Genomic DNA, 24809 nt, shown 5'->3' on the forward strand with positions numbered 1-24809 from the left:
GCTGCTGTATCTTCTGGAAAGTGGCATTTCCCGTGAATATTTATTCTAAGGGACAGCATCCTCCTCTATATTATAGAAAAAGCAGCCATTATTTGTATTATATGCAATAGCAGCCTCTGTGTATATTATAGAGAATAGCAGTCCCTGTGTATATTATAGAGAATAGCAGCCTCTGTGTATATTATAGAGAATAGCAGCCCCTGTGTATATTATAGAGAATAGCAGTGCCTGTGATATTATTATAGAGAATAGCAGCCCCTGTGTATATTATAGAGAATAGCAGCCCCTGTGTGTATTATAGAGAATAGCAGCCCCTGTGTGTATTATAGAGAATAGCAGTCCCTGTGTGTATTATAGAGAATAGCAGCCCCTGTGTATATTATAGAGAATAGCAGCCCCTGTGTATATATAGAGAATAGCAGCCTCTGTGTATATTATAGAGAATAGCAGCCCCTGTGTATATTATAGAGAATAGCAGTGCCTGTGTATATTATAGAGAATAGCAGTCCCTGTGTATATTATAGAGAATAGCAGCCTCTGTGTATATTATAGAGAATAGCAGCCCCTGTGTATATTATAGAGAATAGCAGTGCCTGTGTATATTATAGAGAATAGCAGCCCCTGTGTATATTATAGAGAATAGCAGCCCCTGTGTGTATTATAGAGAATAGCAGCCCTGTGTGTATTATAGAGAATAGCAGTCCCTGTGTATATTATAGAGAATAGCAGCCCCTGTGTGTATTATAGAGAATAGCAGCCCCTGTGTATATTATAGAGAATAGCAGCCCCTGTGTGTATTATAGAGAATAGCAGCCCCTGTGTGTATTATAGAGAATAGCAGTCCCTGTGTATATTATAGAGAATAGCAGCCCCTGTGTGTATTATAGAGAATAGCAGTCCCTGTGTGTATTATAGAGAATAGCAGCCCCTGTGTATATTATAGAGAATAGCAGCCCCTGTGTATATTATAGAGAATAGCAGTCCCTGTGTATATTTTAGAGAATAGCAGCCCCTGTGTATATTATAGAGAATAGCAGCCCCTGTGTATATTATAGAGAATAACAGCCCCTGTGTATATTATAGAGAATAACAGCCCCTGTGTATTTTATAGAGAATAACAGCCCCTGTGTATATTATAGAGAATAACAGCCCCTGTGTATATTATAGAGAATAACAGCCCCTGTGTATATTATAGAGAATAGCAGCCTCTGTGTATATTATAGAGAATATCAGCCCCTGTGTATATTATAGAGAATAGCAACCCCTATGTATATTATAGAGAATAACAGCCCCTGTGTGTATTATGGGAAGTTGCAGCCAATGTATACACCCTATGAAGACAGGTGATAGTTGATATGCCCAATAGCAGGCTGTTCGCCATCCTGGATGTGAAATGTGGGACCTGGCAAATCCTGTTGGATGAAGAATCTTTGAAACTAACCACATTTATCTCTCTGATTGGCTGTATTGTTCCCTTCCTTTGTCCTATTGGATCTCCACAGGCAGTGGGGTTTTCCAGCAGTGAATGGGCAACCCTGTGAGATCACTGTTGGTGACCTCCTGGTTCGGGTTCTACTTTGCAAGAACATGATGCAAGTTTTTGTCCCAACTCCACAGAATCAGGACCATCCAGCTGGAGCTGAACCCTGGGAAATGCAGAGTCAGGGTCAGCCGGGTTCCTTATGGGGTCACTCTCACACAGCCGATAGTGTGAAGCCAGATACAGACAAGACAAGGGATGTACGATCGATGGCCATGCCCGCAGACATCCTTCTGGGTATGAAAGATAATCTTTCTGAGTTCATCCCAGGTTATGGTGAGGTCACTGGATCTCCAGCCTCTTCACCAGGATGTTGAATGGTGTTGGTAACAGCACCACACAGCGATCTTCACCAAACTCAAATACCCGCACACCACCACCACCCCCCCCCCCCCCCCACCCCCACGCTACAATACTTCAATGTTCAGTTTAGGAGCTGGCAGGGGTCTGCTGACATAAGTACAGACCAATAGCCTTTGCTTTAACAGTGCTCCCTGACACTAAGACTCATTACGTTCAGGTCGAAAAGGAACTCCTCGCTCTAGTCTTCACCTGACAGAAATTTCATGTCTTCGTTTATGATCATTCTGTAATGATTGAACTGGAGCATCAGCCTCTCAGAACTGCCTAATAATCCTCTTCACACTGCATCTGTTCGGCTGTGATGTGTGATACTAAAACCGTAACCTTACAATCCCAGCATCATCTACAAACATGGTAAGGAGCTGTGCTTTCCAGAGTCTCCTGCCCCACCATAGAGCAGGTAGATGGTGAGGAAGACATGGACATCATGACAATACAGGTGGTGTCCTCTCGTAGAATCCAGGAACTCAAAGATGTCTCTCACAGGCAGACATCACATTAAACAATTGCACAACATCATCCTGAGGGGCTGGTCAGAATCCTCAAGGGGGCTGCTTCACGAGGTTCTTCACCATCAGAGATAAACTGACCGTGCAGGATGGACAGATACTGCATGGCCAGTGATTCATCATTCCCAACGCTCTTCAGAGTTATCACACATAACAGCTTCACCAGGGCACCTCAGGTTGGAAAGCACCGGATACAGAGCCAAGCATATCACTGCCCTGACCCTCCATCTACACCCACATGGAGAGGGGAATCTCCGGATGTGCACCATGCACTCACACTGCATCAAACAAAGGAACAACTGCATTCACGGGAGGGCCTGGGACTCCCTTGGTCAGCTTATATCTTCAAATGGAACAGTAAATAATATTTTAATCTTGTCAATTCATATTCTGGATAGTTTGAACTCGACTACCTGTCAAACATGACGAGTAAAACGCTCATCACTAACTGTCGAGACACTTCCCCACACAGCATCTCACAGAGACTCATGACGGATAACACTCGATATTTCATCTCCACTGAATTGAGAAACTTTGCACTAACGCGGGACTTTGAGCCTATCACGATAACAGTCTGGGGGAATGGGCAGTTCACTCAGCATCCAACAGAAAAAGCTGGAAACCTGCCTCACATCTGTGCAGAGAGATCCAATATGATTCTCAAAAAAATCTCCTCTTAAAGGCCCAGAAGCCTGAACTCTTCCAAATATCCTTGGAGGAGTTAGACTTCATTCCCTATCCAGAACTCAGTAAGAACTCTCACAACACCAGGTTAAAGTCTAACAGGTTTATTCTGGAATCACGAGCTTTCAGAGCACTGCTCCTTCAACAAGTGAGCGTTACCTGATGAAGGAACAGCGCTCTGAAAGCTCGTGATTCCAAATAAACCTGTTGGACTTTAACCTGGTGTTGTGAGACTTCTTACTCTGCCCACCCCAGTCCAACGCCGGTATCTCTTCCTCATGGCTATCCAGAACAGATAGTGGAATCAGGACCAAGTAATGATTAGAGGCCTGTATTCAAAATCACTCGCCTGGCAACAAAAACAGTAGGTTAACTAGAAAGGAGGAGGCTTGAGAAGGAGACCTGGGAGGGTGTGTGTGTGTGTGTGTATGTGTGTTTGTGTGTCTGTATGTGTGTATGTGTGCGTCTGTATGTGTGTGTGTGTCTGTATGTGTGTATGTGTGTGTGTGTGTGTGTGTGTCTGTATATGTCAATAAACCAACCCTTTGCATTTCATCTCACCTTGTGTTTGCTGTGCAATTAAAGATATAAGTTTATTTATTTGTCACAAGTAAGGCTGACATTAACACGACAATGAAGTTACTGTGAAATTCCCCTAGTCGCCACACTCAGGCACCTGTTCGGGTCAATGCACCTTAACCAGCACATCTTTCAGAATGTGGGAGGGAAACCCGGAGCACCCCAGAGAAAACCCATGCAGACGTGGGGAGAACATGCAGACTCCGCACAGACAGTGACCAAGCCAGGAATTGGACCTGGGTCCCTGTTGCTGTAAGGTAGCAGTGCTAACCCACTGTGCCACCTCTGTGCTAACCCCACCGTGTCTCCGTGCTGCCTCTGTGCTAAACCATCATGTCAACTATGCTGCCCCTGTGCTAACCCACCATGCCGCCTCTGTGCTAAACCCACCCGTGTCTCCGTGCCATCCCTGTGCTACCCACCGTGCCACCCTGTGCTAACCCCACCGTGTCACCGTGCCACCCAGGTTTTAGAGGAATTGGAACATTTCCAAATTTCAGGGTGGGGAAATTAGCCACATTTTTAAAGGGGGAAATCAGAATTTAGAAAACACCTTTGTGTTTATGGACAGGTAGAGAGCAGGAAAATCCGGACAGTTAAATGGACCCTCCCTCCTGCCTGTGACACTAGTATGGAGAATATTGGCTCCGTGTCTGTTATGGAGAATAATAACCCCAGGAAGCAGCAGTTACTGACTCCTGCAGTTATCAGTGGGTGCGGGTTCCAGTTTCAGCATTCTCTGTGTGAAGATTGTGCTGTGTTTCAGCATTCTCTGTTTCTGAATTTCTTTTCCTGAATGGCTGAGCTCTGATTGGATGATTATCTCCTTTTGTTATCAAAAACCTCAAAGCAGTAAATCAGGGAAATGAAGAGACTGATCCCAAATGGGTTCTCCTATTGGACAGCAGCAAAGGTTACAAGGTTTGTGCCGATGTTCCAGGGGTTTTGCAAGAGGAAAGTTGGGAATAAATGCTTCCACTGAGAAATGGGCAGAGTGACCAGGAGACAGAAGGGGGAAATTTTCCTGTCCCGCCCACCCACAGGAATCGTAACGGGCGGTTGGTGGGGCGGGGGGGGGTGTCTGTAATAAGTCTTTGGAGGCAGAGGGCCCTTCACCAGAATCCCCTTATGTGCTCGCAGTCATCAGTCTACCTCTGGGGGGTGCCAGAGGAACTGACACACCCAGTTAAATACAAGGAAAAGACTCCCTGATTGGCCCATCAATTAACTCCTAACCAGGGAGTACATATTCCAATCGGCCAACCTCAATGGTCTGATTGAAGTCATTACGAGGTGACAACACAAATCCATTGACCTCAGGAGGGATTTTCCGGTTTGCGAAGTGGGGGCGTGGCCAGAAAATCTGCCCAATGTTTACAAAAGGAGCAGAGCGGGAGTTGAGGAGAATGTTTACAATCTGTTGCCCCAAAGGGCAAGGGAAACAGATTCAAATAGTAACTTTCCAATGGAAATTGGGTAAATTCTTGACAAAAGGGAATAAAACTGAGCAAGGGAGTGAGACTAATGAGATAATTCTTTCACAGAGCCAGCACGGGTGCAGTGGATCGAATGGCCTCCTTCTGTTTTCTCTGATTCCCTGTTTCGACACACTCACATTAAGATTTAACCTGTAAGGATTCAAAACTAAAAAACAATTTAAAAATAGACACCTAGAATAAAAATACATGGGTTGCTGCCCATGCTGTTATCTGATTGGTTCTGGATGCCATGTGATAGAACACACCAGCTTGGGATCTGATTGGCCAATTCTTCATGCAGTTACTATGCATCATCAGCAATGCTGGAGACTCGCTCTGGGATTCCAGCTCCACTGCATCTCTCTATCACTGATAAAGAACATTGTTCAATGGTTCAACCAGATGAAAATGTACACAGAATGTGTTTGTCAATAATATACAGGAATGTTCTGTCCCAGTGAGCAGTGAGGCTGCCACACTGACTACCTGCAAGGCACAGTCAGAGTTCTTATTTACGAGGGAGTCAAGTGTCATGGTGGTGGTTGGGGGATTGCTGGGAGCTGGTGGGCAGAAGGAAAAGTGGAGCTGAGGCTGCCATTCAATCAGCCATGATCTGACTGAATGGCAGAGCAGGTTTTTCCTTTGATTTATTATTGTCACATGTATAACATACAGTGAAAAGTATTGTTCTTGTGTGTTGTACAGACAAAGCATACCATTCACAGAGAAGGAAATGAGAGAGTGCAGAATGTAGTGTTACAGTCATAGCTAGGGTGTAGAGAAAGAATCAACTTAATACAAGTAGGTCCATTCAAAAGTCTAACAGCAGCAGGAAGAAGCTGTTCTTGAGTCGGTTGGTACGTGACCTCAGACTTTTGCAACTTTTCCTGATGGAAGAAGGTGGGAGAGAATGTCCGGGGTGTGTAGGGTCCTTAATTATGCTGGCTGCTTTTGCCGAGGCAGCGGGAAGTGTAGACAGAGCCAATGGATGGGAGGCTGGTTTGTGTGATGGACTGAGCTTCATTCACGACCATTTTGTAGTTCCTTGCGGTCTTGGGCAGAGCAGGAGTCCATACCAAGCTGTGATACAACCAGAAAAAATGCTTTCCTGTGGTGCATCTGTAAAAGTTGGTGAGAAGTCATAGCTGACACATGTCAAATTTCCTTAGTCTTCTGAGAAATTAAATGTGTTGATGAGCTTTTGTAACTACAGTGTCAGCATGAGAGAACCAGGATATGTTGTTGGTGATCTGGACCCCTAAAACCTGAAGCTTTCAACCCTTTCTACTTTATCCACATTGATGTAGACAGGGGCACATTCTCATTTACGCTTCATTTCAATCTCCTTCATTTTGTTGACATTGAGGGAGAGATTATTGTTGCTGCACCAGTTCACCAGATCCTTTATCTCATTCCTGTAATCTGTCTCATCATTGTTTGAGATCCGACCCACTACGGTGGTGTCATCAGCAAACTTGAAAATTGAATTGGAGGGGAATTTGGCCACACAGTCAGAGGTGTATAAGGAGTATAGTAGGGAACTGAGAACACAGCCTTGTGGGGCACCGATGTTGAGGATGATTGTGGAGGAGATGTTGTTGTTTATCCTTACTGATTGTGGTCTGTGGGTTAGGAAGTTCAGGATCCAGTTGCAGAAGGAGATGCCGAGACTCAGGCCACCAGAGTTTGAAGATGAGTTTCGTGGGAATAATGGTGGTGAAGGCTGAGCTGTAGTCAATAGGGGTCTGACATAGGTGTCCTTGTTATCTAGGTGTTCCAGGGTTGAGTGCAGGGTCAGGGAAATGGTGTCTGCTGTGGACTGTTGCAGCAATAAGCAAACTGTAGTGGATCCAGGTAGTCCAGGAAGCTGGAATTAATTCGTGCCATGACTAGCCTTTGGAAGCATTTCATAATGTTGAATGTCAGAGCCACCGGATGATAGTTTTGTGGTTTCGTGGCCAATGATTTCATGGTTATTGGTAGATTCTTAATTCCAGAGGTTTTTATTGAATTCAAATTTCACCATTTGCCACGGCGGGATTCAAACCCGGGTCCCCGGAACATCTCAAAAACAGAAAATGCTGGAAAATCTCAGCAGGTCTGTCAGTGTCCGTGGAGAGAGAACGGAGCCGCTGTTTTGAGTGGGGATGACCAATTTCAGTGAAGCCTCCCAATCCCCACACTCCAATCCTCTTGCTGTGAAGGTCAATACACCATTCACCCACTTCACTGCCCGCTGTACCCACACGCTCATGGCCAGCGGCTGGTGCACAACGACAGCAGGTCTCACTGAGTATCCACCACCCTCAATTCACACCCATTCAGGCAATAATCTGAATTTATTTCCATTTAGACCTCTAATCTTGGGTCAATGTCCTTCAGTAACCTTTAACCTCCAGGGATCGCTCAGTGACCGCTGTCTCCCCCTGGTGGTTAAATCAGTCACGCGGGGGCCGCTGGGATTCCTGGCGGAGGGCGGCGCGAGGGCCGCTGGGATTCCTGGCGGAGGGCGGCGCGAGGGCCGCTGGGATTCCTGGCAGCGCCGGATTCCGTTGACTTTTAGGCCTCAGGCCTCGGGTCTCGAGTGTCTCCGGCCTGGGCGGACACGGCGGTTATGGCGGAAGTCCAGGCGCCGCCCGCAGAGAAGGAGCGAGAGGAGGAGACGGTGTCGTGGAGCCCGGAGGTGGAGGTTTGCCTTTTCCACGCCATGTTGGGCCACAAACCAGTCGGTGAGAGACAGAGACCAACCCCCACCCCCCCCATCCCACCCCCAACTCCCCCCCCAACTCCCCCCCCCACCCCCCCCAACTCCCCCCCCCACCCCCCCAACTCTTCCCCCCCCACCCCCCCCAACTCCCCCCCCCACCCCCCCCAACTCCCCCCCCCACCCCCCCCAACTCCCCCCCCACCCCCCCCAACTCTTCCCCAACTCCCCCCCCATCCCCCAACTCCCCCCCCCCCCCCCCCACTCCCCTCACCTCCCCCAGACACCCCCCTTTCACGGAGACCATCCCGACCCCTCACACCCAAATGCCCCGCCTCTGGGACAGCCCCCAACCCGGAGCCCCTCTCCCCACACTCAAATACCCCTCAGCCCAGCCCCAGGTACCCCTCAGCCCTTCACACCCCAGCACCCCTCCCACAACCAAATACCCCTCCCCGAGTACCTCCCCCAAACCCCCCCCCCCCAACCCCCCCACCCCCCCCAAACACTGCACCCCAGGAGACCCCTAAACTAACCCTCCCAGCGCTCACCCCACCAAATACCTCCCTCCCCAACCCCAGATACCCCCATGACTCACCGCTGCTGCCCCTCCCCCCTCCCGGCTCCCAGCTCCACCTCACCCTGAGGCCAGGGCCACGGCCGCTCTGCCCGTCCCCACGCTTCTGGGCAGGCAGCAAAGAGCCACTGGGAGAGTGAGCTGTGAGGAGGACACAGAGAACCCAGCAGGGATCTGATTGGATTTATTATTGTCACATTTGTTAACATACAGTGAAAAATATGGTTTCTTGCGTGCTATAAAAAGTATACCATTCATAGAGAAGGAAATGGGAGAGTGCAGCATGTAGTGTTACGACATTGCTAGGGTTTAGAGAAAGATCAACTCAATGCAAGATAAGTCCATTCAAAAGTCTGACAGCAGCAGGGAAGAAACTATTCTTGAGTCGTTGTTACGTGACCTCAGACTTTTGTATCTTTTTCAGGTGGAAGAATGTCTGGGGTGCGTGGGGTCCTTAATTATGTTGGCTGCTTTGCCGAAGCAGTAGGAAATGTAGACAGAGTCAATGGATGAGAGACTGGTTTGCGTGATGGATTGAGCTACATTCATGACCTTTTGTAGTTCCTTGCGGTCTTGGGCAGAGCAGGAGCCCATACCAAGCTGTGATACAACCAGAAAGAATGCTTTCTATGGTGCATCTGTAAAAGTTGGTGAGAGTTGTAACTGACATGCCAAATTTCCTTAGTCTTCTGAGAAAATAGAGGTGTTGGTGGGGCTTTCTTAACTATATTGTCAGCACTGGAGGGACCAGGACAGGTTGTTGGTAATCTGGACACCTAAAAACTTGAAACTCTCAATTCTTTCTACTTCGTCCAATTGATGTCGATAGGGGCATGTTCTCCATTACACTTTCTGAAGTCGATGACAATCTTCTTCGTTTTGTTGACGTTGAAGGAGAGATTATTGTCACTGCACCAGTTCACCAGATTCTGGAGTGGTTAATGAGTGGATTAAGGGAAATGTGAACTTGTTCACTTTGGCAGGAATAGAAAGACAAACAACTGTTTAAATGGAGAGAGATTACAGAGGGATCTGGGTGATTCAGTGCATGAATAACGTGAAGTTATTATTCAGCCAGTGATGAGGAAGGTAACTGGAATGATGGTGTTTACTGGGGGATGGGACATAAAATGTAAGGACAGTTTGTTGCAGCTATGGCATCTTAGTGAGACCACATCTGGAATGCCATGCATGGTTTTGGTCTCTGTACATAATATTGGATATACTTGTTTTGGAGGTGACACACACTCAGTTGATTCCTGAGGTGAGAGGGTTGTCCTATGAGGAAATAGTTTCTGAAGTTTGAGAGGATGGATGTGAGTTTATTGAAATGTATAAAGCTCTGAGAAAGATTGAGTGTCAGTGCTGAGAGGATGTTCCCTGGCTGGGGGCGGCTCATAGTCTCAGGATAAGGGGATAATCATATCAGACTGAGATGAGAAATTTCTTCCCTCAGAAGATTGTAAATATTTGGAATTCTCGAACACAGGGAGCTGTGATGCACAGTCATTGAATACGTTCAGGATGGATCGATAGATTTTCAGAGTATAAGGGAATTGGGCAATTTGGCTATGAGGTGGGAAAGTGGAGTGAGTCTGATTCTCCATGATCTTATTGAACAGCAAGCTTGAGGGGCCAAATGGCCTCCCCATGCTCCTGCTATCTGATTCATTATGGGGTGTAGTGGCTGCAGGTGATAGGTTAGAGACTGAAGGTGATAATATAAAATTTCTCACCTCTGAATCAGAAAGTAACTGTGCAGTATCTGTGTGATACCGAGGGAGTGCAACGTTAACTGAGACACTGCCACCTATTCATTGGTGTTAAAGATCCGTGGCACAATTCAAAGTTGAGAAGTGAATTTTCCCTGGGTTAATATTCCTCCCATCACTGACAACAACAGAATCAGGTGGACTGGTCGGTTAGTTCAGTGCGAGTAACAGCCACTATCTCTCTCTCTCTCTCTCTCTCCAGGGGTAAATCGACACTTCCACATGATTTGTATCCGGGATAAATTCAGTCAGAATATCGGACGCCAAGTCTCCTCCAGAATAGTTTGGGAGCATCTGAATGTCATGTATGACATGCAGGCACTGGTAAGGAGCGGCTGGTAATGTGCTGTGGGCTGAGGGCCTGTTGAGTTGAGGACATGCATGGTAACTGATCAGTTCACCATCGCAGTATTTTATACTGGTCAATCTTTCTTGATGCTGTGTGCAAGCTCAGATGGTTCTGCAGGATATAGAACATAGAAACAGGTGCTTCGCTTCACAGAACCACTGAATCCTTACAGTGCAGAAAGAGGCCATTTGGCCCCCAAATCTGCACCAACTCTCCAAAAGGACATCCCACCCAGGCCCTCCGCCCTATCCCCGTGCCTTGGCCAATTAACCTAACCATGAGAGGAAATCGGAGCACGCGGAGGAAACCCACACAACACGAGGAGAATGTGCAAACTCCACACAGACGGTGACCTGAAGCTGGAATCAAACCCGGATCCCTGGTGGTGTGAGGCAGCAGTGCTAACCACTGTGCCACCAGTCACCTAGACTGTTTTTTATTTATCCTGGATAAACAGTATCTCAATGTCATGTGCCCTGCACTGTGACAAAACGGTATCTTTGGTTCTGTACCGTTGCCTCTTGAATTCAAAATAATCCTCAAAATTATGCCTGCCCCTAACTCTGAATCCCACAAGGAGATATCGGGACAGGACCAAAATCTTTCTCAAAGAAATAATGTTTAAGGAATGTCTTACAGATGGAGAGGGTTAGGGAGTAAATTCTGTTAGTGAAGGAGCTCACCCCAGAATTTTCCATTTCCCTGAGTCGAGTCTCCTGAACGTTTCCTTCCCTCCTGTCCTTTGTCTCACCCTCACTATCCACATTCTGGGATTTCTGGAATACCTCAGGACTTGTAGAACATTAGAGACACTGGGTAGCTGCAAGTTGATGTCGGAGCCAGAGGAGTTTTGGGGGTTTTTAAAGAGATAAACTAACTGTTTTCTGTACCAACAACAATTTACATTTGTATAGTGCCATCAACTTAGCAAACTGGCCCCCAGGCTTCACTGGTGCATCTCTTGCTTTGCATTTCTGTAAATTATTTTGCAAAATCCTTCCATGTCAAAGACTGATTTTAAATTCTCTTGTTATCTGATGTTTTCCAGCACGAGTCGGAAATCCTCCCTTTCCCAAATAGCGAGCGGAATTTTGTTCTCCCTGAAGACATTATACATGAAGTGAAAGAAGGTACAGAGCTATGAGCGCAGTGTTACTCTCTCATACCCAAGCCTGCTGCCCCAGTCGTGGGTGGTGTGCACCCTCCCCCTCACCCCCACCCATCCCCTGGTCGTGAGCAGTGTGGCCCCCACTCCCTCCAGACTGGCATCTGGAAGATTCACATTCTAACTTGCCTCAGTCACAATCTTCCACAGCAGAAGCAGCGAGTGGACACTTGCCTATCTGTGTTGTGTCTGTCCTACCCCTCATTAGTCACAAAGTAATCTCAGTGTGTGACCTTGCAGGAAGTAGCCAGAGTCCCAGATCTGAGACCGCTGCTTTTTGGAAAACGTGTAATTTTGTTCAATTAATTAATTCTAAATGATTCTACACTCCGGTTTCTTTTCCCTCAATTGTTCTGTATCTCAGCAGGGCTGCTGTACTTACACATTGGAATTGTTCAGCACACACCAATCACACTCTGCATGACTGAACACTCCTGGGGGGTGGGGGGGATGCGGCGGTTAGTGGTCACTTGGGTCCATGTTTTGGTTTCTAAATGAGCTTTTGAGTTGACAGATATTTTAATTATCTTCACAGGAAAGAGCATAGCGGAGGAGGAGCTGAAGGATGAACACAAGGAAGAGTTGCTGGAGCAGCCACTGGCTGAAGAGGGTGAGTACCCAGGGCACCAGTCTCTCTGTGAACTGTAACTCTGCTCTGACTGGAGACATGTCGATTAGTACAAGGCTCTGCTCTCTGTCTTGGGTGACTGACTCGAATGAGACTCATTCAACACTCAGTGTTAAAAAACACAAAGAAACATTGGAACTGGAACCCGGGGGTGGCGGGGTGGGGGGGGAGCGGTGGGAGGGTGGCATGGGCGTGGTGGACAGCTCCTTCCCCTGGGAGTGAGGTCCCCAGGAGAGGCTGTACTGACCCTCTGACAGTGCGGCACTCCCTCAGCACTGACCCTCTGACAGTGCGGCACTCCCTCAGCGCTGACCCTCTGACAGTGCGGCGCTCCCTCAGCGCTGACCCTCTGACAGTGCGGAGCTCCCTCAGCACTGACCCTCTGACAGTGCGGCGCTCCCTCAGCGCTGACCCTCTGACAGTGCGGAGCTCCCTCAGCACTGACCCTCTGACAGTGCGGCGCTCCCTCAGCACTGACCCTCTGACAGTGCGGCGCTCCCTCAGCACTGACCCTCTGACAGTGCGGCGCTCCCTCAGCACTGACCCTCTGACAGTGCGGCGCTCCCTCAGCACTGACCCTCTGACAGTGCGGCGCTCCCTCAGCACTGACCCTCTGACAGTGCGGCGCTCCCTCAGCACTGACCCTCTGACAGTGCGGCGCTCCCTCAGCACTGACCCTCTGACAGTGCGGCGCTCCCTCAGCACTGACCCTCTGACAGTGCGGCGCTCCCTCAGCACTGACCCTCTGACAGTGCGGCGCTCCCTCAGCACTGACCCTCTGACAGTGCGGCGCTCCCTCAGCACTGACCCTCTGACAGTGCGGCGCTCCCTCAGCACTGACCCTCTGACAGTGCGGCGCTCCCTCAGCACTGACCCTCTGACAGTGCGGCGCTCCCTCAGCACTGACCCTCTGACAGTGCGGCGCTCCCTCAGCACTGACCCTCTGACAGCGCGGCGCTCCCTCAGCACTGACCCTCTGACAGCGCGGCGCTCCCTCAGCACTGACCCTCTGACAGCGCGGCGCTCCCTCAGCACTGACCCTCTGACAGCGCGGCGCTCCCTCAGCACTGACCCTCTGACGGCGCGGCGCTCCCTCAGCACTGACCCTCTGACGGCGCGGCGCTCCCTCAGCACTGACCCTCTGACAGCGCGGCGCTCCCTCAGCACTGACCCTCTGACAGCGCGGCGCTCCCTCAGCACTGACCCTCTGACAGCGCGGCGCTCCCTCAGCACTGACCCTCTGACAGTGCGGCACTCCCTCAGCACCACTCTAGTCTGTGCTCAGATCTCTGGAATGGGACTTTGAGCTGTGAGCTGGAATGACGAGAGTTACTAACGCTTCACTGATCCATCAGCACAGCCCTGCTGCTGGTATCTGTCTTTCCCTGCTGCCTTGTGGCCATGGTTCTGTCACATTTTAATGGTGATTTATTTCTGGTTCTTGCCTCTCCAGGAAACATGAAGCTGGTGGAGAAGGCGGCGATGAAGGAGAAAGTGCTGCTGACTGGTGAGGCCGCCACAAAAGAGGTGATCGACAAGAGGAAAAGGAACAGAGCGACTGCCAACCTGCTGAGTGTGAACAGTAACCCGTCCAGCCCTAGCGGCGCCAAGCGCCGGAGGGTTTAGTGATGGCAACCGGCGTCTCAAACACTGGTGGACAAATCAGCTCATTGGGAATCTGCGGCCAATCCACGGCCCTGTATGAGAGACAGACTCATTGCAACTGTGAATAGAAACTGCAGAACGGGTGTAAGATGCTGACGTGCATCTGGGCAGTTTCTCATTGAGATCGCGGTAATGTGACGGTGTAAAGAGCACAGACTGAGCTGCTCTCAGCCCCACAGCACCCGCCTCTCATCCTCCTCCTGGTCTGATATGTCGGTTAGCGTGCAGGATGCTGCAAGGCACCTTTCAATCCTGTTTTCAAGTTGTTTTTCCAGTGGTTGCAATGTCGGACCAAAAGTTAACTTGTCATGAACTCTGTCAGGAACAGTTTTGCCCCTTTTCCCAGAACTTTCTAAATCCTGGGATGGACTGTTGTAGGGTGTTGTCATCCATTTTAGCTTTATTCAGTTCATTCTCGATTCCATTTTATGTTATGTTTGTGAGTCCATTTTTCAAGAGTTTCAGATTAAAACCAGCCTGAAGATGTATTTTTGCTTGTGATGTAAATCTGCTGTGCAGCTGGTGTGTGAAATCATACTGAATTGGCGTAGAATGTGCTTCATTGAATCAGAGAGATGTTTATCTGACGGACACGGTTCTGTGTCCGGGGAGTACCTTTGGTCAGTGCTTCAGTCTGTAGCTGGTGGCCCCTCTGAGGAAAATATTTTGAGCTGGTTTATTTTGGTATAAGGCCCAGTTTAAATTTAAAAATAACTCATTCTTGTGTCACAGAATGGATATTCACATAATTGTGTATTCCACAAGGTAGTCTGGTTCACACCATTTACTAACTTTGATATGAATCAGACTTAAAATTCCCCCTAAGCAGATCTAATGGCTGATTGGCCTCCTGCATTCTCACATTGAGTGATTTTAATGATAACATTCTTAATAATGACTGTCATATATTAACACATTCACAGGGTCTTTGAGCTCTCTGGCTAGTTAAACCTCGTTAAATTCTGATGTATCCACTTTAAAACCACTTGTTAAACATTTTTAAATTATTTCATGGATGACTGGGCCAGTGGTTAGTAACCCCTGATTGAATTACCTGGGCCGTTGCAGAGTCAACCACATTGCTTTCGGTTTGGAGTCACATGTAGACAAGACCAGGTAAGGATGGCAGATTTCCTTCCCTAAAGGACAACCAGCTGGGCTTATAATTGATAATGATTTCACAGTCGTTCACATTTTTTTATTGAATTCAAATTTCACCATCATCAATTGTGGGATTTGAACTCCAGTATCCCAGAGAATTACCCCATGTCTCTGATTGTTAGTCCAATACCACTAGTGACAATATCATTATGCCACCAGCTCCCCTATATTTCTGTAACCCTGGATACTTGAGAAACCTTTGTGTTATCAATGGATTACCTCATCCCATGATCTACTTAAGATCTCCCAGGTTTTACCTCCACCCTGCTGTTGGCCAAGCCAGCTGTCGGTCGGGGACTCCTTCTGGAGATACAGGACTCTCCCGTGGGTCAGCTGTCACTTGCCTGAATGCAAGTTGTCTTCCTGTTAGAGTAAATCTCTATGACACCAATCATTTGCATTTATGTTTCATCTTTAATGTGATAATTCCTCCCAAGGGGCTTGAATGAAGAGAACTTATACCCAAAGAGAGAGAATGCTGGAAAATCTCAGCATGCCTGGCAGCATCTGCAAGGATGTGGAGATGCCAGCGTTGGACTGGGGCTCACAGATGCTGCGGAGCCACTGAGATTTTCCAGCATTTTCTCTTTTGGTTTCTGATTCCAGCATCCGCAGTAATTTGTTTTTATGCAAAGTTTATACCCAAATTATTAACATCTCTATCTTGCAGCTTATTAATCTTCCACAGAACATTTCCCTAGACACTGCCCTGGAACAAAAACTCACTAAGCAGACAAAAAGCAGAATTAATATCAAAGAAATCTGTCTGAACTCTCTGCTTACAGACATAATCACTTTTCCAAATGTCACACTGCTTTGTGACAGGAGTGGAATAACACATCCAGCAAATCCGCAATGGGACTTCAGGTTGCATGAGATCCAGATGAGGAAATAGGTTTCATTATTGTGATAAACTCCAGGAGTTGCATGGGGAATCTTGTATAGTTCCTGATTGATAAGGGGACCAGGGACTACGGGAAAAGGCAGGAGAAGGGGGATGAGAAAAATATCAGCCATGATTGAATGGTGGAGCAGACGCGATGGGCTGAGTGGCCTAATTCTGCTCCTATGTCTTATGAATCACTGACTGACCTCCCTGTAGGACTCATTGAATGGCAACAAGGTAAAGGAAAGCTTTTGGTAACCCTGCTCACCAGACCCTGGTAAGCCTGTATCGTTCAGTTTGTGCAATGCCATTTTTTTGGGAGTTTGGAGCTGTGTGACACAAGTATCGAGGATCAGCCACAATACGCTGGGAGAGCAAAGTACTTCTTTCGGGCTAACAAATAGGAGATAACTGGCAAAAGGTCATCCTACTGACTGTGTGTACGGCTGCAACATTCAGTATTATAAAAAGTCTGATGTATCCAGCCACACCAAACTCCAAAACCTTTGATGAATTAGTGGAAATGGTGGCAAACCATTACGATGCTAAACCTTCCGTGGTTTTGTAATGGTACAGGTTCAATACAACTAGTAGATTTGCAGGGGAAACACTGCCGGAATTCCAGACACAACTAAGAAAACTGGTGAAGCGTTGCAAATACGGCCCAGCATTACTGGAAATGCTGAGAGACTGTTTAGTATGTGGCATAAATGATTGCGCCAACCCTAGATTTTAAAAAACTATAGAGCTGGCCTTATCGTGTGGGACTGCGGAGAAAGGTGCACAAGATCTGCAAGCATCTATAGATAACAATGTCCTTAGACGCAGGCGTGCCTCCTGCTGTAGACCCAGGTCCCCAGATGAACACACTCATGGCCCTGAGTCTTGGACAGGGAAATGGAAAAAGTCAGAAAAGAGGATCCAACACCGAGGAACACAATGGAGTTAAGATTGTCCCTCGACCTCTGAAATTATGGAAAGTTCATTCCAAATTTGGCAAGCTTACTGGCATCCCTACATACTTTATTGAAAGGCATCAGAAGAGGGCATGGAGAGAGCCATAGCAGGATGCTTCTGTGAGGGTCAAGCATCAATTGCAATCGGGTAATGTGTTGAACCATTTCAACCCAGAAAGGCCTTGGTCATAACATGCACGCCTCTCCCTATGGAATAGATGAAGTACCGTCATGTCGATGGAGTGCCCGATTGCATATGCCTCTGGAACACTAGCCAAAGCAGAACTAAAGTAAAATTGAAAAGGCGGGTTTGACAATGGTCTTCGCAGTGAAGAAATTCCATCAATATGTGTACAGTCAACACTTTGCCATCATACAGATCACAATCCTCTGTTGGGTCTTTTTTCCAGACACCAAATGATTCCTCCCATAGCATCAGCCCACATACAGCAATTGGCACCATTATTAAGTGCGCATGTGTACACCCTGGAACATAGACCAGGAACATAGACCAGGAACACAAGTCGTCGGCACAGATACCTCGAGTTGGCTCGGTCAAAAGCTCTCTTTGGGTTGCTCGATCATTTATGCTACATACTAAACAGTCTCTCATCATTTCCAGTAATACTGGGCCGTATTTGCCCACAAGTTTACCCTCACCATCGAAATTGGACAAAATCATAATGGCGTTAAACTTTAAGGATACCTTACCAATTTCGGCAAAGAATTAAGACTTCGACTCAGAATGATCCCACGTTGGCAAAATTAAGTCGTGTAATATTAAATGGAGGAATACAAAAATGTCCGGCACAAGAATTGAAGCCAAATGCAATAAAATATTCAGAACTAAGCATAGAAGATGGCATTATGGGGAGCCTGGGTACTTATCCCAGATCCCGCCCAAAGGCTTATCCTTCAAGAAATTCATATTGGCCATCTGGGCACATCAAAAAATCAAAATGTTAGTGAGAAGCTCTGTCTATGGCCCAGAGTGGGTGGTGACATCGAGATGGTGAAAACATGCAGAAGTGTCAAGAAAACCTGAAGGCACCATCAGTAGCTTCCCTACACCCATGGGAATGACCAGAAGACCATGGGTTTGGGTGCGAGTGAATTTTGCAGGGCCGTTTATTGGCTCAATGTTTGTGATATTAATCGATGCTCACTGTAAGTGGATGCACCAGGTGATGCCCACCACATCACAGAACACAATAGAGAGACTTGGGCAATCTTTTAATTCTCATGGAATCCCAGAAACTTTTGCGACAGACAGTGGAACCCCATTCACCAGTAGGGAATTTAGGAGACTTAGGGGAAAAAATGGAGTACGACATGTCCGCACAGCTCCTTACCATCCATCATCAAATGGATTAGCAGAGTGAGTGGTCCAAGTTTTCAAAAGGGCAATGAAGAAACAGACTGAGGGTCTGTAGACACAAAATTTTAATTACAGAGCAATGCCTCAGAAAGGATAATAGGACTAGGGGGCACAGCCTCAAGATAAAGGGGGGGTGGTTTAGAACGGAGTTGGGGAGGAACTTCTTCACTCAAAGGGTGGTGAATCTCTGGAATTCTCTGCCCGTTGAAGTGGTGGAGGCTGCCTCGCTAAATATTTTTAAGACGCAGGTTGATGGGTTATTGATGAGAGGGGATTAAGGGTTATGGGGAGAGGGCGGGAATGTGGAACTGAGCCACAACAGATCAGCCATGATCTTATTGAATGGCGGGGCAGGCTCGAAGGGCTAGTTGGCCTACTCCTGCTCCTATTTCTTATGTTCTTATGTAATGACAGGTTTAGCTCCAGCCAAGTCACTGATGGGCAGGCACCTACAGACCAGGCTCAACGTAGCCTTCCTGAAGTTAAGTAGAAGAATTAAATCCAAAGATGTGCGGGTTAGGTTGATTGGCCATGCTAAATTGCCCCTTAGTGTCCTGAGATGCATAGGTTAGAGGGATTAACGGGTAAATGTTAGGGATATAGGGGTAGGGCCTGGGTGGGATTGTGTTTGGTGCAGACTCGATGGGCCGAAGGGCCTCTTTCTGTGGTGTAGGGTTTCTATGATTCTACAATTTTCTATGAACTGAAGAAAAGCAAGAAGCCCAAAAAAAGGGACCAAAATAGACTCAAAGCTGATAGTTTTTCATCAGGAGACATAGTCCAAGTGTAAAATTTTGGAGGCAGCATCCCATGGACACTAGGAGCACACTTACAAAAACAGGGCCAATGCCCTTTATGATAGGGGACAAGATCCTAATGAAGCAAGTAGATCACCTACGCCATCGGGATTTGTTGATGGAAGTAGCTAATACAATCAGCATGCCATCTGGGATCCTAAAAGCACTGAGGAAGTACAAAGAACTCAGTCAAAGGGAGGCTCAAAAACAGCCTATGAGATTTCTGACTCCGAAATGGAAACAGAAGCAGCGGAATCCCAGCCAGAAGTCATATTGAGGAAGAATCACCTTCAGTGATACTTTGGTCATCCAGAAAGAGACACTCGTTGATATGGTATATCCCACCTGACCAGGCAGAGCGTGAAATAGAGAGAAGGCTGGGAGCCAAAAGAGGAAGACAGCCCTGGTGCTCGAAGAATGAGGGAGAACCCTTGGACTCGGAGGGGGGAGGGGTACGATAACCCCAGGACTTACGTGGGGAATCACTGATTGAACTCCCTGTCAGACTCATTGAATATGAGATCCCTGGGGATTGGTAATTAACTCACCAGGTGGAGCACATATACCGAGCCCTGTATAAAGCAGGCCCCTGAGTGAGTCCATTATTGAATTGTCCCAATTGGGACCTGTTTATTTTTGCCAGAGGTGTGTGGTTTTGCATTACCTTATTTTGTGCACTAAAGCACTATTCCTTTACAACTGGCTCCTAGGGTTATTCTAATTATCCAAAGTAACCTTGTGAAGCCTAAAAGCATCAACACCAATGCTTTTGTGTCCAAACTTACCAGAGTGTTTAAACAGCAACTTTGATGCTCTGTTACATGAGGGTGAAATAACTGCCAGCTGCGAGTCAATCATTCACTTAGAGGGCGGTGTCAACAATCCCTCTAATGGTATAACTAACTTCCCACTGTGTGTGTGTGTGTCTGTTGTAATGATAAAGCAGAGATTAAAATGTGGGTGAGGGTTTGAGTTATTTCCATTTCAGAGCCTTTTGATGCAGCGTAATTTGTGCAAACGAAAACAGAAAATGCAAGAAAATTTCAGATCTTACAGCATCTGAAGATGGAGTGCCGCCCTGTCAGAGGGTCAGCGCTGAGGGAGTGCCGCCCTGTCAGAGGGTCAGCGCTGAGGGGGCGCCGCCCTGTCAGAGGGTCAGCGCTGAGGGGGCACCGCCCTGTCAGAGGGTCAGCGCTGAGGGGGCACCGCCCTGTCGGAGGGTCAGCGCTGAGGGAGTGCCGCCCTGTCGGAGGGTCAGCGCTGAGGGGGCGCCGCCCTGTCAGAGGGTCAGCGCTGAGGGGGCACCGCCCTGTCGGAGGGTCAGCGCTGAGGGAGTGCTGCACTGTCAGAGAGGTATCTGGCCAATGATGTATGAATCTTGCTCTTCACATATTGGCTACCACACTTCCTGCATTATACTAGGCCACTTCATTGGCTGTTAAGTTCTTTGGAATGTCCTGAGATGGTGCTATGTAAGGATAGGCAACAACACCTCCTCCTCCAACATCCTCAACACTGGTGCCCACAACACTGGTGTTCTCAGCCCCCTATTATACTCCTTATACACCTATGACTGGCCAAATTCCCCTCCAACTCAATTCTCACGTTTGCTGATGACATCGCCATAATGGGCTGGATCTCAAACAACAATGAGATAGAGTACAGGAATGAGACAGAGAATCTGGTGAAACTGGTGCAGCAACAATAATCTCTCCCTCAATGTCAACAAAACAAAGGAGATTGTCATCGACTTCAGAAAGTGTAATGGAGAACATGCCCCTGTCTACATCAATGAAGACAAAGTAGAAAGAGTGGACAGTTTCAAGTTTTTTAGTGTCCAGGTCACCAACAACCTGTCCTGGACGCCCTCCCCAGTGCCGACAGTATAGTTAAGAAAGTCCACCAACACCTCTTTTGTCAGAAGACTAAAGTAATTTGGCATGACAGCGCCAACTCTCACTAACTTTTACAGATCCGTAGAAAGCATTCTTTCTGGTTGTATCACAGGTTGGTATGGCCCCTGCTCTGCCCAAGAACTCAAGAAACTACAAAGGGTTGTGAATGAAGCTCAGTCCATCACTCAAACCAGCCTCCCATCCATTGACTCTGTCAACACTTTCCGCTGCCTCGGCAAAGCAGCCGGTATAATTAAGGACCCCACACACCCCGGACATTCTCTCTTCCTCCATCTTCCATCAGGAAAAAGATACAAAAGTCTGAGGTCACATACCAACTGATTCAAGAACAGCTTCTTCCCTGCTGCTGTCAGACTTTTGTACGGACCTATCTTGCACTAAGCTGATCTTCTCTACACCCCAGCTGTTACTGTCACGCTACATTCTACACTATCTCCTTTCCTTCTCTATGAATGGTATGCTTTGTCTGTATAGAGCGCAAGAAACAATATTTTTTACTGTATACTAATACATGTGGCAATAAATCAAATCCTTCATCACTACAAATGTTTTTACTAGTTGCCGTCATGGGATTTGAACTCTCAACCTCTAGTTAAAAATCTTGCCCCATCAGTTTAAATTCCTTTCCCCAGAAATGGTCTGTAATGTTTTGAAGAATGTGAATTGGAGCATGCACTGAATGAGTTGAAATCATCTTTGTGTGGGTCCTTCACACCTGTTTATATCATTCAATCTGCTCTGTCATATCCCAGACAACTATGACACAACTTTCCAGTTTCACGCAACTCCACTCTCTTAGCAGGCTTGGAGCTGACCTGGAGTTATACTGGAAGCTGCGTGGTGTTATTAATCACATGGGAAGCCGAGGGCCGTAGAATCATAAAATCCCTACAGTGCAAAAGAGGCCATTCAGTCCTTCATGACTGCACTGACTCTCTGACAGAGCATCTTACCCACACCCACCACCCCACCTTATCCCCGTAATCATTCACACTTACCATGGCTCATCCCATCTAACCTACACATCTTGGGACACTAAAGGACAATTTAGCATAGCCAATCCATCTAACCTGCACATTTTTGAATTGTAGGAAGAAACCAGAGCACCTGGAGAAAACCCACACAGACACTGGGAAGAATGTGCAAACTCCATGCAGGCAGGCACCCAAGTTGAGAATCGAACCCAGGTCCCTGGTGCTGTGAGACAGCAGTGCTAACCACTGTGCCACCGTGCACCCGGGAATTGAACCTGGGTCCCTGGCGCCGTGAGACAGCAGTGCCAACCACTGTGCACCCCGGAATTGAACCTGGGTCCCAGGCGCTGTGAGGCAGCAGTGCTAACCACTGTGCCACTGTGCACCTGGGAATTGAACCTGGGTCCCTGGCGCTGTGAGGCAGCAGTGCTAACCACTGTGCCACTCCCATTGTTTACTCAGCAATAATGCAAAATACTGTTGACCTAAACTGGGTCAGGTCTGCACACACACATCACCAAAAACCATAGTTGCAATCATTAATATCAAATAAATGATTGATTTTGAGCAGTAAAGACTCCCGTGTAATATTGCACAGTCCTAACACGGCCCTGAGGATTCCCACACATTGACGATTCTATAATCTGGGTGTGCTTCTTGCCTATGGTCTGCTGATTCTCCCTCCTGAGCCTCTTTCTTGGCAGTGTTTTGTCAATGATAGTTTCTCGCTTTCTCCCACTCTCAGGGACAGATCCCAAATCTACCTCAGACTGAATGGGAATCAAACATACACAGTGGCTTGTACTCGGGACTACACGCCAGCCATCTGAGCTAAGGGGAAACCAGTGATGTACCCGTCAGCAACCTGACCTCTGCTAAGCAAACTGAGTAATGGGAGTGCCTGAGTGGGGGCTGCACACGAACCCTGCTGTCTTTAGGTGGTGCTATGTTGGGTTCAGGGATGTTTTTTGTTTATTTATTAATGTCTTACATTAACTCTGCAATGAAGTTACTGTGAAAATCCCCTGGTCGCCACACTCCAGCACCTGTTAGGATACACTGAGGAAGAATTTAGCATGGCCAATATAACTAACCATCTTTCAGACTGTGGGTGGAAGCTGGAGCAACTGGAGGAAACCCACGCAGACACGGGGAGAATGTGCAAACTCCACACAGACAGTGAGCCAAGCTGGGAATTAAACCTGGTTCCCTGGAGCTGTGAGGTTAACCACTGTGCTGCTGTGCTGCTCTGTTCCAAAATACAGTGAGAAACAGCCTATTGCTCCTCCTAGCTTTCCTCCCTCCCTGAGTGTTTACTGACCTCAGAAACACACCTACTGAAATTTGTCATGTTCTTCCGCCTCAGCAGAGATGCACTTTGCACTTTCTGTCTGTTGATAAGAGCGGTCTAGCTCTGGCCATGAGCTGAACGTGGGTGCGTGAGCTGTTGCAATGCCAGGAGCTGGCCTGTTTCTACCTCTTATTCACAGGACCATCTGGCGCTGTGCAAGATCCCACTTCAGGAGCAAGGTAACAATCAGTCTGAGTGATACCCTGTGCTTTAAATTCTGTTTGGTTTGATACAGTGACTGAGAACATTCAATGGAGGTTGGATCTGATCTAGAATCACAGAATGCACTGCCCACTCTGGTAAAAAAAAATCTAAAAATAGAAGAGTTCTGTATTACTGTCCCGGGAGCTGACATTAACTGGTTAACATGATTTATTCTAAATATTATCACAATCCCTGGTCTTGTTTAATCAGCTCAGCTGCTGAACAATAAATCTTTGACCATTCCCCAGTAACCATTTCAGTTTAATTGCCATTTTGACATTCAAACAGAATATCAAAGTGAAAACTGCTGCTCAAAAAATGTAACAAATTTGTGTAAATACTGCTGTTCCAGCTTGCATTTATAAAGAATCTTCACTCTAGATAACATTTTCTCGGGACTGCAGGAATATTCAAATAAAACACAACCTTCAAACAATCAGCTTTTGCGAAGGAAGAGTTACTCAAAGGAGGAGGAGAGAGAGTGAAGCTGAGGACTGCAATGTTTTCAAAGATACAGTTGTTCTGATTGAGAGTATTTCCCTGCCCGAGATCATTGTGTTCCCATTGAGCCCGTCCTCACTCCCTCCAGTCCACTTCCCATAGCAATGGGACCCACTGAGACTGGCTCCAAGCCATCCTACCGGCCTCACCCTCCCTCCCTGCCACTCTTTCCTATCTCCTTACCCCCACCATACTCACTCTTGCTACCCTCCTCCCTCTCCTTCCTCACTCTCCCTCCCCTCCTCACTCTCCCTTCCTCTCCCATCCCTTTACGCTTTATGGCTGGCATGGTGGCACTGTGGTTAGCGCTGCTGCCTCACTGCGCCAGGAACCTGGGTTCGATTCCCAGCTTGGGTCACTGTCTGTGCGGAGTCTGCACGTTCTCCCCAAGTCTGCATGGGTTTCTTCCGTGCTCTGGTTTCCTCCCACAGAATGAAAGATGGTCTGGTTAGGGACATTGGCCATGCTAAATTCTCCCTCAGTGTACCCAAACAGGCGCCGGAGTTGGCGACTAGGGGATTTTCTCAGTAACTTCACTGCAGTATTAATGTAAGCCTACTTGTGACAATAATAAATAAATAAATACTCTCCCTCTCCCTCCTCAGTCTCACTCTCCTCCTCACTCTCCCTTCCCTTCTCATTCTCCCTCCTCTCCTCACTCTCCCTCTCCTC

The 24809-nt window shown here is 47.5% G+C and overlaps 2 protein-coding genes across 3 annotated transcripts in view; both read left to right on the forward strand.

Moving 5' to 3' along the window:
* The first annotated feature begins 7685 nt into the window (after positions 1-7685).
* On the forward strand, positions 7686-14501 carry mrgbp (MRG/MORF4L binding protein). Its single transcript, XM_080183508.1, has 5 exons — positions 7686-7882; positions 10409-10530; positions 11604-11685; positions 12256-12330; positions 13802-14501. The coding sequence occupies exons 1-5, from the start codon at positions 7768-7770 to the stop codon at positions 13972-13974; spliced, it is 567 nt and encodes a 188-aa protein (XP_080039634.1). The 5' UTR covers positions 7686-7767; the 3' UTR covers positions 13975-14501.
* Positions 14502-23482: 8981 nt separating this feature from the next.
* LOC145339075 (tyrosine-protein kinase HCK-like) overlaps positions 23483-24809 on the forward strand; it is a 29863-nt gene continuing 28536 nt past the window's right edge. For both annotated transcript variants that reach the window (XM_080183506.1, XM_080183507.1), the window contains exon 1: positions 23483-23611. The gene's annotated coding sequence lies outside the window, so the exon portion shown is untranslated. The remainder of the gene's footprint in view (positions 23612-24809) is intronic.

Source organism: Carcharhinus amblyrhynchos, unplaced genomic scaffold, assembly GCF_965287045.1.
Source record: "Carcharhinus amblyrhynchos unplaced genomic scaffold, sCarAmb.v2.hapA chromosome_316, whole genome shotgun sequence".
In the NCBI taxonomy this organism is placed as follows: Eukaryota; Metazoa; Chordata; class Chondrichthyes; order Carcharhiniformes; family Carcharhinidae; genus Carcharhinus; species Carcharhinus amblyrhynchos.